Raw genomic sequence first — 12,895 nt, 5'->3', positions numbered from 1 at the left:
AGAAGCAGAAAGCATGACTGATCAACTTTTTTGTTATTGTTTTACTTTTGAACCTTTTGAGAAAAAGTTTTCTGAAGAACTACAGCTAATTACATCTTAATCCATAAGCAACTTCTAAGTTGAAGAGAAATGTCAGTAAAACTTGTTAGCACTTACGGTTGAAACCAGAAGTTTACATACGCCAAATAAAATACATTTTTTTTCTAAATCTGAAGTTGTTTTAAGTGACTCAGATTTATCAAAGTTATTTTCTATTCGCTAAATACCACGAGACAGTTTGTTAGAAATGTATTTATATCAAATCCAGAAGTTTCAATTTCAATTTCCCCAGACTCTTAAATAGGGTTGTCAAAAAATATCAATATAATTCATACTGGAAAAAAAGTGACTTATTCAAAGACACTCGCTCTCAAAGTTAATATAAACTGACCCGTTCATATTTGCCTAAATTGTTGTATTTTCTCCAACAGCAGCACTGCAATAGGCCTAACTGAAACCTAGCCGCCCCCCTGTATTACATTCATTATTTATTTCCATAATTTCCCCATCATTTCCTCTTTTCAGACACTCTACTACTCCAAAGAACGGACCCTTCATCTGAGCCTTGTCATTTGTTCCTTCTATCTAATCACTAGAGGAGCAACATGTTGCGTGCTGTTTGCTGTCAATTTAATCGATAGTGTAGTGGAGCAGTTTGTTTTCTTTTTAAGGATCACAGTGAAAGATTATGCCACGTGATCAGGCAAAAATCTAAGCTATTACAACACGTGTGTTGCACTCATTCACCTACAGTATATACCTGTCCCTTAGCGAAAAGAAGATCTGGTTAATAAAAAAAAATGAAACAGGAAATCCCAAACTAAGTAACTGAAGCAATTAAGTGAGACAGAACTTTACAGATTCAACGCTGTTGGTCATCTCAAGTATTAAACAACAGAACACTGCTGGAAAAACAGGTGATGCAATGCAGCAGGAAACATTCTCAAGTGTTGCTTGCTTCATATAGTGTAGTTTTGTTCATTTCATCTTTGAAGATGACAGAATGGGTTGAAGATTATTGCCTGTAATTTAATGTCAAATTTCTGAAGAGATTTTCATCGTTTCAAGACTGCAAATTACTGCAATTATACATCTTAACTATACTCTACGAAATAAAATCTGGATTTCAGTTTAAATTCAACACTTCTTTGAAAGCATTTGGGGAAGAACATTAAATAAACAAAAATGTTCAGACATGATTAACATGTCTTAGATGGCAGCAATTTATTTAATCTGAACCAAGGTAGCAAGTGGCTTCTTTTTTAATTTATGTGAGGATTTTGAGCACCGATCAAACATTAAATGTCGACGCCAGGATTCATTTGGCTCAAACTGTCAAAGATCGCTTCAGGAAGAATCACACATCTGTCCTGACCTTAAAACCTCTGAGAACTTTTGGGTCGGTCCTGAAGATTTTAATCACAGAAGCCTGATTTTCAAAAGATCAGTAGAAAATCTTGTCAAAAAAATTTGTGGAACTCAAGATGCAAATAAATACAGAGATGAGAGATTTCTTGATCCAATCCCCGACATTGGATTGAGGTCGAGATCAAGGCATTTTTAACTGATACATATCAAAGTTTCTGATTAAAACTGATCTCCTGATTGGTGCATCATCTATAACTTAGTGTCAGCCACAATTTGCTGCCAGGTTTTGAAAATCAAGTTCTGATTTTGTGTCCACATTTTGAAAGAACTATATTTTAGATAATGATCATTTTATTAATCTAATGAGTTTACATTTTCGTTAAAAAAAGTGGTTTTCCTCCATAATGACGTCTTCACTGAAAGCCAGACCGCTATTTTCCCAATTCTGTCTGTGCCATATGATTTGTTGTACTCCTTCGCATTCAGGCACTCTGTGTTGGTTATAGACTTTGTGATGTTTATTTGAGCAGAGACTGTTTTAGGATGGGATTAAAAAACTAAGATGTAAACTAAAACTTGATAAAATTTTTGCCAAATCGGAAGATATTTCCACGTACAACTTTTTTCTTAAAACTATGTTGTTGGGATGAAGATAGACTTCTAATTGGAGCCCATGTTTTCAACAAACCCAAAAGCAATATGAAGCTACAAGATACTTCTTTCACATACAAGAGCGAGCCACCAATAACAAAGTCCAAAACTGCTTCATAATAGTGTTTCATCTCATAAATACGTGTTTGAATATCAATGTAAACAGAAAAGGTCAACAAGTATAATCACTTTTGCAAGGCAATGTAGCAGTAGAAAGACTCCGTCACACTTCCAGTCTATTTGAGGGTATCTGGTTTAAAACAGCAGCCCTAATCCTTGAATTACAGTGATGGTGATTTAGCAAAAAGGATTTGGCTTTCAGGAAGAGAGTTTCTGGTTTCCACAAATGTAAAATACACACTGAAGGTATTTATTTACACAAAGTCTTTACCTGCAGAAGTATATCAGGGCAGATTCTTTTCTGCTTCCTGAGGCTTGGTGACATTAATGCCATCTGAAGGTTGCCCTCTATTGGAGTAAAAAATATCTCAAAGTCGAAAAAGAAAAAATAGATACCAAAAGAAACAGTCCTCATCCACTCTTTAAATAAAATTTGAATTTAAACATCTCAGAACAGTGAAAGTATCTCAATATGTGGCAACAGCAGAAAGACCTTGAAGAAACCTCGCACATTTCAAAATGCACATTCCCGAGACAATTCCCAACACCTCCCTTCACAGAGTGATGGCTGCAACAAAGCCTATGAAAGATTTTGCCTTCTGTGGTGGAGAAAAACATGCTTTTAAATGTCCCAGAAACTTCTTTCACGGGATTACAAAAGAATGATGAAAATGACGGCGAATTGCCGAGCGCCTGTACAAAAAGAAACCTCCTGCTCCCAGATTTACCCACATCCAACTGAAATGTGGAAATCTGAAAGCTGCAGCCTGAAATGTTGATTGGCTCGGGAAGACAACATGCGGGGAATCTTCAAAACAATATTCACAACAGGGAACTTCAGATCTGCTTCAAAGAAACCTTTTAAGTGTGACTCAGACAAAGAAAAGAAACAGATTTTTCTCCACGCAAAGTCAACGGGATTTCCAGGCTGCAGCAAAACCTCATTACTGCATGATTGGGACCAAGATTTTAATTTTAAAAAGATTAAGTGAAATAACATAGTGGACTCAGTAATCTATTTATTTTAATTATTTTTTTCCCCATGATTTCATGTTGGACCAAAATATACATAACCCGGCTAACCCTGTAGTGCATTCAGGAGTCTTTTTTAAAGAGGTCCTACAGTCTGTTCAGCTGCTCAAACATGGCAGTTGAGCAGCAGCACTTCAAACTTAACCCTTACAGAGCATCTAAAGATATTTTATTCACCTGGATTGAAGTACTGTTACACTTTAGAAACCTTTGAAATACATTGTTACAAAAACAGTCAACCATTGCTACTACTAAACTCTACTGATGTGTGCAGCATACACAGACACAAAACAAAATGCAGTCCTCATCCCAAGCAATTTGGAAGTAAGTTGTTGTGACTTCTGATTTAAAAGAAAACAAAGAAAGAACAACAACTTAAAAGACAATGTGCCAGAAACAAATGCTAATTTTTATACACCCAGTAGTATTAGGAAAACATTGGTGAGTTGCCACAAATATTATCTCGGTATTCAACAAAAACTGTAGGATTGTGCAAGACCTGTGATGACCACAGATGATGGCTAACGGAATGACAAATCAATGCTTTCACCTTTCAACTCACATCTCTGTTGTTAACCATAAACCCTCAATACAGCATACACACTATAGGATTATTTTATTGTTCTCCTTAGTTCAATTTCATTCAATAAAACACCCTAAGATGCTTGAATGCCTCAATTTAAAGCCAGAGTTCAGTTAACTAGATGTTACCGATTTTTATTTTTCATACAGGGCTTTGAAGAAGCATTTCCCCCACTTTTCAAGTTCCTTTATTTTTTTTTCTGAAAATAGGAAGTGTGCAAACACTTTCATACCACTTTACATTCACCAAAGCAGTTTTTTAAAACTAATGATGCCATTAAATTACAAGAAAATCCTTTCAAAAATCTGGCTGACACTGTTGTAAAGGTGTTCAAGGCTGAATGACTCTCTCCCTAAATATCTTTTGGGGAAAAAAAAACAATAAAGCACAGAGTTCAAAGAAAGAAAAGCCCAATAAGCACCTAATGTGTGCTAAATTATGTAGATGTATTATTATTATTATTATTATTATTATTATTATTATTATTATTATTATTATTATTATTATTATTACTAATTTGCTGTTCATCATTTATGTTTTCTATTGTCTATTCATTCAGCACAATAAACCACATTAATGACAATAAATCACATTTCAGATAAAAACTAATGCCAAAAAATAAAGATTTGAATATATCTGACCTGGGTTGCATCAGTCCAGCATGATTAGTCAAGCATAATTGCCGGGCATGTGTTTATTCAAGCATGTAAAAAAAATTCCTTTTATACAAATAACTGTTGTTAATGTAGTGTCATGTAATGCATAGTGTAATGCAGTTCAATGAGGGATAGAATCCTGCCAAAAGGCACACATTAGCAGAACACCGGTCAGCAATATTCACTCGAGTCCATTAAAAAAATAAAACAGGATCAGCTACAACTTAAGCTGAATCTTTACAGAAAGAGGTTTTTCTTCTCATCACTGCACATATTTTCTCATACAAGATGAAAAGCATTAAGATTGTAAGAAAGATTTATGAGACTGGAAGACGTTGCATTTTTTGTAGGGAAGCCACTTTTTTCTAGGTTTTTGCTTCCACAATTTAGTAGACTAATGATATCTTCTGAATCCAAAAGCAAAACATCTTTGCTTGACACCAAAAGCTTAGAATAATCATGCCTAAGTAAAAAAAGGAAAAAAAGATGCAATATCTAGAACTCAGACATTAAATAAATAATTAAAAGAAGAAGATATTTCAGAATCAGTTCTCCCCAGCCAGTGGCGACTGCATCAATCAGTCCCATAGACTTGGCATCATTTATTCTGCAAAATGCAGTCCTCGGTCTGCCATTCATCTTTCTGTCTATATCCTTCCAGATGTTTGATCAGCCTGACATGGGAAAACCACTGCTCCTCGGCTCTCTTGACAGATCCTCTAACAAGTCTCTCTTCCTTTGCTCCTGCTCCTCAGTCACTGGAGATTTGTGAAAGCTTTGTTAACCACTACTTCCTGCTCGTCCGCCCCTCACACACCCTCCAGGGAAGGTAAGGAGGGTGGCGCCGTGTCAAGGAGCTGACATGACTCATGCACTCGTGAGGCAGAAAGAGATAAGTTTGAAATGTTCAAGAGAAGTGGCTGTTTAAACCACAAGCTTCATATTTAATCCTTTCAGCAATTTCTGAGCGAGAGAATGCAAAATGTGACAGCTCTGATATCGACAATGCTGAATTTTACAACAAATGCATTTTTAAACACCATATCCACCAATACTTCTGAGAGATAAAGCTCTTCATCTCCTGACAGATTTGTGCAGCGAGCTGGGAAGGGGTGGAGGGTATCATGTAAATCAGCGCTGATTAAAGATAATGTTTGGTCTCCATTTTAGCCTCAGCCAGCCCGAAAATCAGCGGCAGCACCAGCTCGACTGCTCATGCATTATAATTAAATTTAAATCACAAAGATAAGGATCTTTTTCTGGAAGATTAAACCACACGGCTGATAATACCTCACCCTACAGGGAAGGCTTCTTCTCCTTCCATCTCAAGATGGTTTTCAATTATACCCAATCTGAGCGCCACATTTATTGGCACCCCTGGAAAATGTTTATATTAATATTGCAAAAAATAAATTTACAGTACAAGTTACACAAGAACAATGACTTATAGTGACAATCATTTTTAACTGATGTTTGCAAACTCCAAAAATCGATTAAGCCTTTTATTGCATTTGACTTTGAAAATTTTTTCACGGTTGGTTCCATGAGCTTGTTAATGAATATGATTAAAATAATTTTTATTTTTTTGGGCTATTCAGCAATAAAGAAATTTTAAAAAATGACAGTATTTACGTGAACACCAACATGCAGTCACAGTGATGCAATACATCACCGGAAAAAGGCTGAAAGTAATTTTGAATTTTAATCACTTTTAGTACTAAATATTGATGAATATTTGCTCACATTTTATCCATTAAAAGTAATCTAAAGTGAAATATGTGGCTATTAAACAAACAGCTGAAGCTTGAAACTGGGTCATCGAAGGGGAAAATCATGACAAACACACCAGCATATTCACATCAGACCAGTTCAATAAGAAAAGGACCAAGGTGATCCATTCTCTGGTATGATCTTAAGAGAGCCGTGCATAAATAAAATCTGAAAACCTTAAAATGAAGCATTAATTTATTGCTGTAACTGTGCAGCAAAATCTGAGAAAAGACCTGACAGCAGTTCATGCATGCATGCATTTGAATCTTGCATGTAAAACCCAAGAATGCACAAAATCTACCAATAAAACCATTTTGAGGAATATATTTTCTTTCCATGTTTGCATTTTTTCTGACTGCCCACAGAAGCGTGCCTCTGTATTTCTAAACCACAGCAGTAATGCTCAGCCGTCTCTAGCTGCAGCATTTCCCATCTCTTCCTGTCTAACCAACAGCAGCCTTTAGAAAATCCATCAATAGCTCCCTTTCACACTAGCCCAGATGTCGACTCAGAGAGCCAGAACATCAACAGTCTCCCATCCACACAGGCAGTAAACAGGCTCTCCAGACACAACCCACACCACCACTCACACCACCACTCACACCCCCGTCCTCAGATACTCAGTCCTGATGATATCCGCTCTGAAACGCATTTTATAGGCACTTTGCCAGCATTTCAGGTAGACTGCAGTACTTTAAAACTGATTAGAGTGGAGTAACTCAGCTTCATCCTCATCCAAAGCAACGGGGAAGAAAAATAACTTGCTATAAGATTCTGCCCTAATTTTTAAATTCGTGCACTGCAGAGTGGCCTGCTGCAGATGATTCTACTACAAAGATATACTTTCACTCAGCAAAGTCACATTGAATTAACCCTCAGAATACATGCAAAGGTCTCTGGCAAGCATAGACAATGGCATGCTACATAGAAGGAACAGTGGTTAACAGAGGTAGTTTCCCAGCACGTCAAAGAAAGGCACTCAAGTTAGAAATACCTGCAACTACAGAATGGACGGAGAGAGAGGGGACATGCCTGGGAAGGAGGAATTGCCCATTCTCCGCCTTGATAAAACAGTTTACTGTCCTTTACCGCACCGCCAGTTTATCTTCTTTTTTCCTTATAACTCCTAATATCCTGTCCATGCACTCCTCTACTGTTCCTTCTTACTCTGTTTCTTCTCTTGGTCCAGGCTTATCCCTTTCCTCTGAGAGCATCCATATCCCAGCTTCTGGCGCAGCTTTGTCAGCATGTGTGAAGCGCTCGGCAGGACGGGGATGCTCCGTCTGTGATGGGGATGAGAGCACGCCGGAGTGCAGAGGCGCTTTTAACCATGTCTTACCATGGCCACTGAATAAACTCATCTTTTATGAATGCACAGCCCTCCCCGTTCCGATTCTCTTAAAGGGCCTGCGTCTCCTCCCTGCTGCCTTTGATCTTGTCATTACACAGATTGGATTTAACTCTGGTTCTCAAAGGGTTTTGTTAGGAAAACACACTGCAGCATATATTCAGGGCATCATTATTTGGACTTGTTGCATTTTTTTGCAATTTATTTAATTATAAAGGGGAGTCCACATACAGGAAAAAAAAAAGATGCCGATGTTTCTCACATATAAATAAGAATCTAATGATGGTAATAAATTACTAATTTCATGGTACCTTTAATGGTGCTGACTGTGCACGTGTGATGAAACATTGCAGACTAAGCTAATCTCCAGTTGGGTGTGCGTCTGCCTGCTTCAAAAAGAAACCATTGAAAGTAATTTCTGCCCTAGCGCCGACTGTAATTTAATCCAGAGTTGAAGGCCATGAATTAATGACACACAGAGGGCTTGTCGCTGTGACTGTTCAGGGTCAGAGGAGCTGTATGTCGTCCACACCATGACACCTGGTAATGAGATCTACAGGGGGAGATGTAAGGAATCATTCGGTCACAATTTATTTTAGAAAAGAATTCTGACCCATCTACAAGATTCTTGTAAAAAAAAAATAATAATAAAAATACAAGGTTCGAACAAAATAAAATCCAGGGAACTTAAAGAGGTAAAATGGACAGATAGAAAAAAAATTTGTATCTGCTGGAAAGATGGGTGGACATAAATCAAATTCCCAAATTTTCCAGACTGCATAGAAATCATAACGAAAGAAACAATTTTAAATAAGAAGCCAAGAATATTCAATTACTTCCATTTATTTTGCTCTCTAAACTCAACAAACACAGATGCCAAGGTCCAAACAAAGCAAGAGCAAAGAAAGAAAATGGTTGGGCAACAAAACAGAAAAAACAAACACGACATGAGCACAATGCTGCACTTTGACAGGCAAGTGAAGTGGACAGAACGATGCTTGGTGACCTGAACTGACTCACTGGTAAATAAAATAAAGCAATAAATTAAAGATGGCACTGACTGGGACTTTGAGAGGGTGGATATTTCTGTTGTGGAAAAAAATATCCTCTTTAAAGTTAGCCTTTAATCTGCCAACTGTCTCCACATTGCAGACTAAAGGTAATAGAAGAATATATTAGTAAAACATTTAGCTAGTCTTATTTTTTCTGCCCTAAAATCACATTAAAAGTTCAGATTGAGGCACTATTCTCTTCATCCTTCCATAGGTGGTGAGATAATTAGCACTTCAACTCCCAACTCAGCTAGACATACTTGCACCCTAAAAAGGGAGAAGTAAGAAAAACATAATTGGAGGTTTCAAATAGGGAAAAATAACATGTGTTTAGAAATAAACACATGTTATTTACCTTTTTACCTTTTTACCTGTTTACCTTTCTAACAGCAATTTTTGTTTGTGTCCTACAACAAACCTTCTGAATATTTACAGTTAAGCGTGAAGAAAAAAAAGGACAAAAATCTCAGTGAATGAGGCAAAGCAGATAAACAGAAGAAATGCGCAGAAGGAGTAAATACAGAGCGGAAACAGAAAAGACTAGGTGATGAGATAATTACACATTCATGGACACAGTGTTGACTGCTGTCAGGAGGAGCAGCTGCTCTCTTGCTCCATCTGGCCAGAGAAGGTGAATAATGAATCAGAATGATGCACTTACGCTAACCTCACAAAGCTCACATGCACAACACCAGCAACAGTCTGCAGCAGATGAAGAGACAGATGCAGAGAACTTCAAAAGGACTGTGTCCTTGTAAACTGCTGCATGTCACCTGTGAGGACATTGGCAGTGGACAGCAGCTGGGCTAATGAAGATAACTGAAGGCTTCTGTGCAGCAACAACGAGGTGCCAACCAAAATAACATCCAAATCCAGTTAGCTTGCCTGTTAAGAAAAAAATGGTCTGAATGAAAGATATTCTAAATAAATGAATGAGGTCACCTATTTGCTGCAGTGTAGCCGCAGATATTGACATGGTAAATAAACTGAACATATAGACTTTGTAGGAATAAAATTTAGTTCTCCTCTCCTTTTCATTTTACCACATTTTCCTCTCCTTGATTTTTTTTCACAGATTATTTAATGAAATGTAGATTTAGAAAAAGAACATTTTCTCAAGACTCATACTCCTCTTAATTCTCATATCAAATTTTAAAACTAAGCAGCTCTGTTTCTGGATGAGGCAAAATTCCAAACTTATCAGGTAATTATATAACAGAGATGTTGAATAAATTATCTACAATCGTATCTTGTAGCTACTTATATAAAACTGGTTTAATTGCTGATGAGGGGAAACTTTCTGGAAGCAAGAGTCACATCACCAGTGTGAAACCGATGTTTTTATTCAAATGCCTGCTGCTATAAAAACTGTGATAATAACCATCAGAAACTTGATCATGGTAACCATTACAATCTGTACTTGCACACTGAGCTAAGAAACAAGCCTTATTGGTAGTATTTTTTCTTCAAACACTGTTTTTTTCCTTTGCATTTCAAGCAGTTTTGAGTGTACTTTTTAAAACCTGACATAGAGCATTATGTAGGTCAACACTTTAGTCACATCCTAAGTGTTCTCCATGTGTGCAGGTTGAAAGCATACCTAACTGCATTCTTTCAGTTCAAGTGCATGCCGAGCCAGAGGACCCATACGGAATATTTTGTTGTCGAGATTAATTTACACTCACAAAAGTTTACACATTTGTACCTTTACAGGTTTAATGTCTTGCCAGAGGAAACTTCAACATGTAACAAAGGAAAGACAGAGCCATCCAAAGCAATCGCCTATCAATAAATAAATAAATAAATAAATAAATAAATAAATAAAACATTTTATTTGTGAAGTCAATCATAATGTGGGCTGATCTTACAAGGTTTATTTTAAACAGGTCCATGGTGCTGAAGACGCCTGGGTTTCTATGAAATACACTGGATTAGCATCACAACTCAAATCTGCTGAAAATGCCCAACAACTGAGATGCTTTTGGAAGTATACGGTAATAACAAACCTGCTCCATATGAGTATATACTTTTAGTGCTGCAGTGGTCATTTTACAACATACCTCTGTTTTTTTTATCTCTAATTTTTCCACACACACAAAACAAAGCAGCAACATTGCCATTTGAAATTCAAAAAACAGTTGACTTTGCCTATAACTGAGTCTGCAAGCTTTTATGTTCCAATTCATTTTCCAAACAACTTTAACAGTTTGGCAACAAAGAACTGCCACAAACTGTCATGGAAATGATTCTGTGCACCTGGTCGAACGTTTGTCTGACAGAGATCTGCACCTACCGAGTCAGCCAGGGCAAAAGACAAGTAAGCACTGGGATAATCCTCTTAAATAATTATTTCTAATATGAAAGCTCAACTCCTCCTGTTAAAACAACAGATAACTCAACCTTGGAACAATAATATGCTCCAGTAGCAACAGCTTGTATGAAGGGAATTTAATTGGAATATTCTGCTTGGATAACTGGATTAGCAAGTCAAAAATCCTCATTCAAAATCAGTGATTTCATCTATAATTAAAAGACAGATCAATATTTAATATTCAGGATGCTTAATACAAACTGTAACAGATATGAACATGCAGATGTCTGTTGCAGAAAGCATGTAAGTGCAGCAAAAACTTGCTTTTGTTGTCAGAAAATCTCAAGCAGCAGAAAAATTCAGATGTTTCCCCAGACCTTTAGTAGAGTCAATGTCAGGAGACTAGCTTAGGCAATACATGACCTGAAAGTGTTCCTTGGGTCGCATTCAGCTTTTCTTCCTCCAGACAAGGAGAACTGAGTTTATGACACATAGGACTGTAGTTTCACCTGATCACTTCACAGTCTGACAAAACATTTAATAAATAATTTAGATTTTCAAGTAATTTTTACAGCAGGATTTCAACTCATCAACAAAGTCATTGTATAAGGGCTGATTTCCTGTATGTTTTGGATCTTCCCCACACACCAAATTCAAATCACTGTTCATTACCAGTCCTCTGCAGATCATAAGGACGTGTTGGGGATGTAATTCAGTCATTTGAATACGAATGTTGGAGGAGAGACACCTCAAGCATAAAGAACACCATCTCTTACTAAATAGAGTTGGACACCCGTCACATAGTGCCAACGATGGAGACGGTGGGCTCAGCTAAAAAGTCCTACTGTCATTGAGAGCTGATCCCTCCGATCATCATCCTCAGGATCCATTGAGCTCCAGACAAAAATGTGACTGATGATTATTTCTTAATTCTTCCATTTAGTAATTACACTATGAGTGATCTAAAAGAACTGTCTGTTGTTTTAGTCCAAACACAGAATATCCCTTAACATGCATCAATAGATAGAGTGAAAATCATTTTAGCACTTCCTTATTTCCAGTCTTGGGGGGTACAGCCAATCAGCACTAAAGAAAATGAATAACACTGCTATATTGGCTGCTTTGCAGATGACAACCAACAGCGAGCCAAGTAGAACTGAGATAATTCAGCTTCCCAAGATGCATTTTCTTTCAAATATTTTAGATACAAGTTAGAAAAAAAAAAAGGATGGGCACATTTCCCACCAACAATTTCGAATTATGTTCCACAAAAATATCCATAAATACTCCATAGCAAACAGGTGGTGGTCCAGCATATATACATAATGATTTGGAGGCAGGAGTGTCTGTAATTAAGTCACTGACTGATCTGTGTATTTTTAACCGCCTGAAAACAAGTAACTTACAGATAGTCCTATTATGGCTCCGTTACCACTGTGAGCACAAACGGACAAATAGTCTGAAGGCGCCTCCAGCAGCAGACAGCTCCATCACATAAGAAATGGCCAAAACTGCAAAGACACAAAAAAGAGTGATTCCAACAAATAGCTTGTTGACAGCGAGCAGCATGGATCATGCGCACATGTGCAGTTTATGACTTTCAATCCATTGCTGAGGTCAGAGGAGCTCTCAGGAGTTTCCCAGCAAATAGCCGGCGCTCTTCCCTTTGCACGGCTGGTTTAAAGTTAATGTGTCTATATATTTTTTTATAAAAGGGACACTTCTGCAGCTCCACTTTACCTTTACTGAATGTCTTTTCACGCTCTAAGAAAACCACAGAGCCTGAAGGAGGAATAAAGAGACAACTCACCTCAAAGGAAGAAAATGTATTCAAAAGCAGGAGACTGAAGTGTTGAGGTACGACTACTCAGATATTTTAAGCATAGCATGAAAAATGGTAGTTTCACACCTTTCTTCATAATCAGATTAAAAGGTTAACAGGGAAAACAATTTTTCCCCCAAAAT

At 37.2% G+C, this 12,895-nt stretch overlaps 1 protein-coding gene across 7 annotated transcripts in view; it reads right to left on the bottom strand.

The window, feature by feature from the left end:
• Positions 1-7,542, bottom strand: part of zgc:114120 (uncharacterized protein LOC619267 homolog) — a 91,590-nt gene extending 84,048 nt beyond the window's left edge. For 5 of the 7 annotated variants that reach the window (XM_044101876.1, XM_044101874.1, XM_044101877.1 and 2 more), the window contains exon 1: positions 7,387-7,542. In XM_044101876.1, the coding sequence (XP_043957811.1) occupies positions 7,387-7,468 (82 nt within the window). In that variant the 5' untranslated portion in view covers positions 7,469-7,542. Of the gene's footprint in view, positions 1-7,213; positions 7,363-7,386 lie in introns of those variants that run through there. The other 2 variants (XM_044101881.1, XM_044101880.1) reach the window with 2 other exon arrangements.
• Positions 7,543-12,895: the final 5,353 nt, after the last annotated feature.

The sequence above is a fragment of the Gambusia affinis genome, linkage group LG20, assembly GCF_019740435.1.
Source record: "Gambusia affinis linkage group LG20, SWU_Gaff_1.0, whole genome shotgun sequence".
Taxonomy (NCBI): domain Eukaryota; kingdom Metazoa; phylum Chordata; class Actinopteri; order Cyprinodontiformes; family Poeciliidae; genus Gambusia; species Gambusia affinis.
This window is presented reverse-complemented; position numbering and strand designations above follow the sequence as displayed.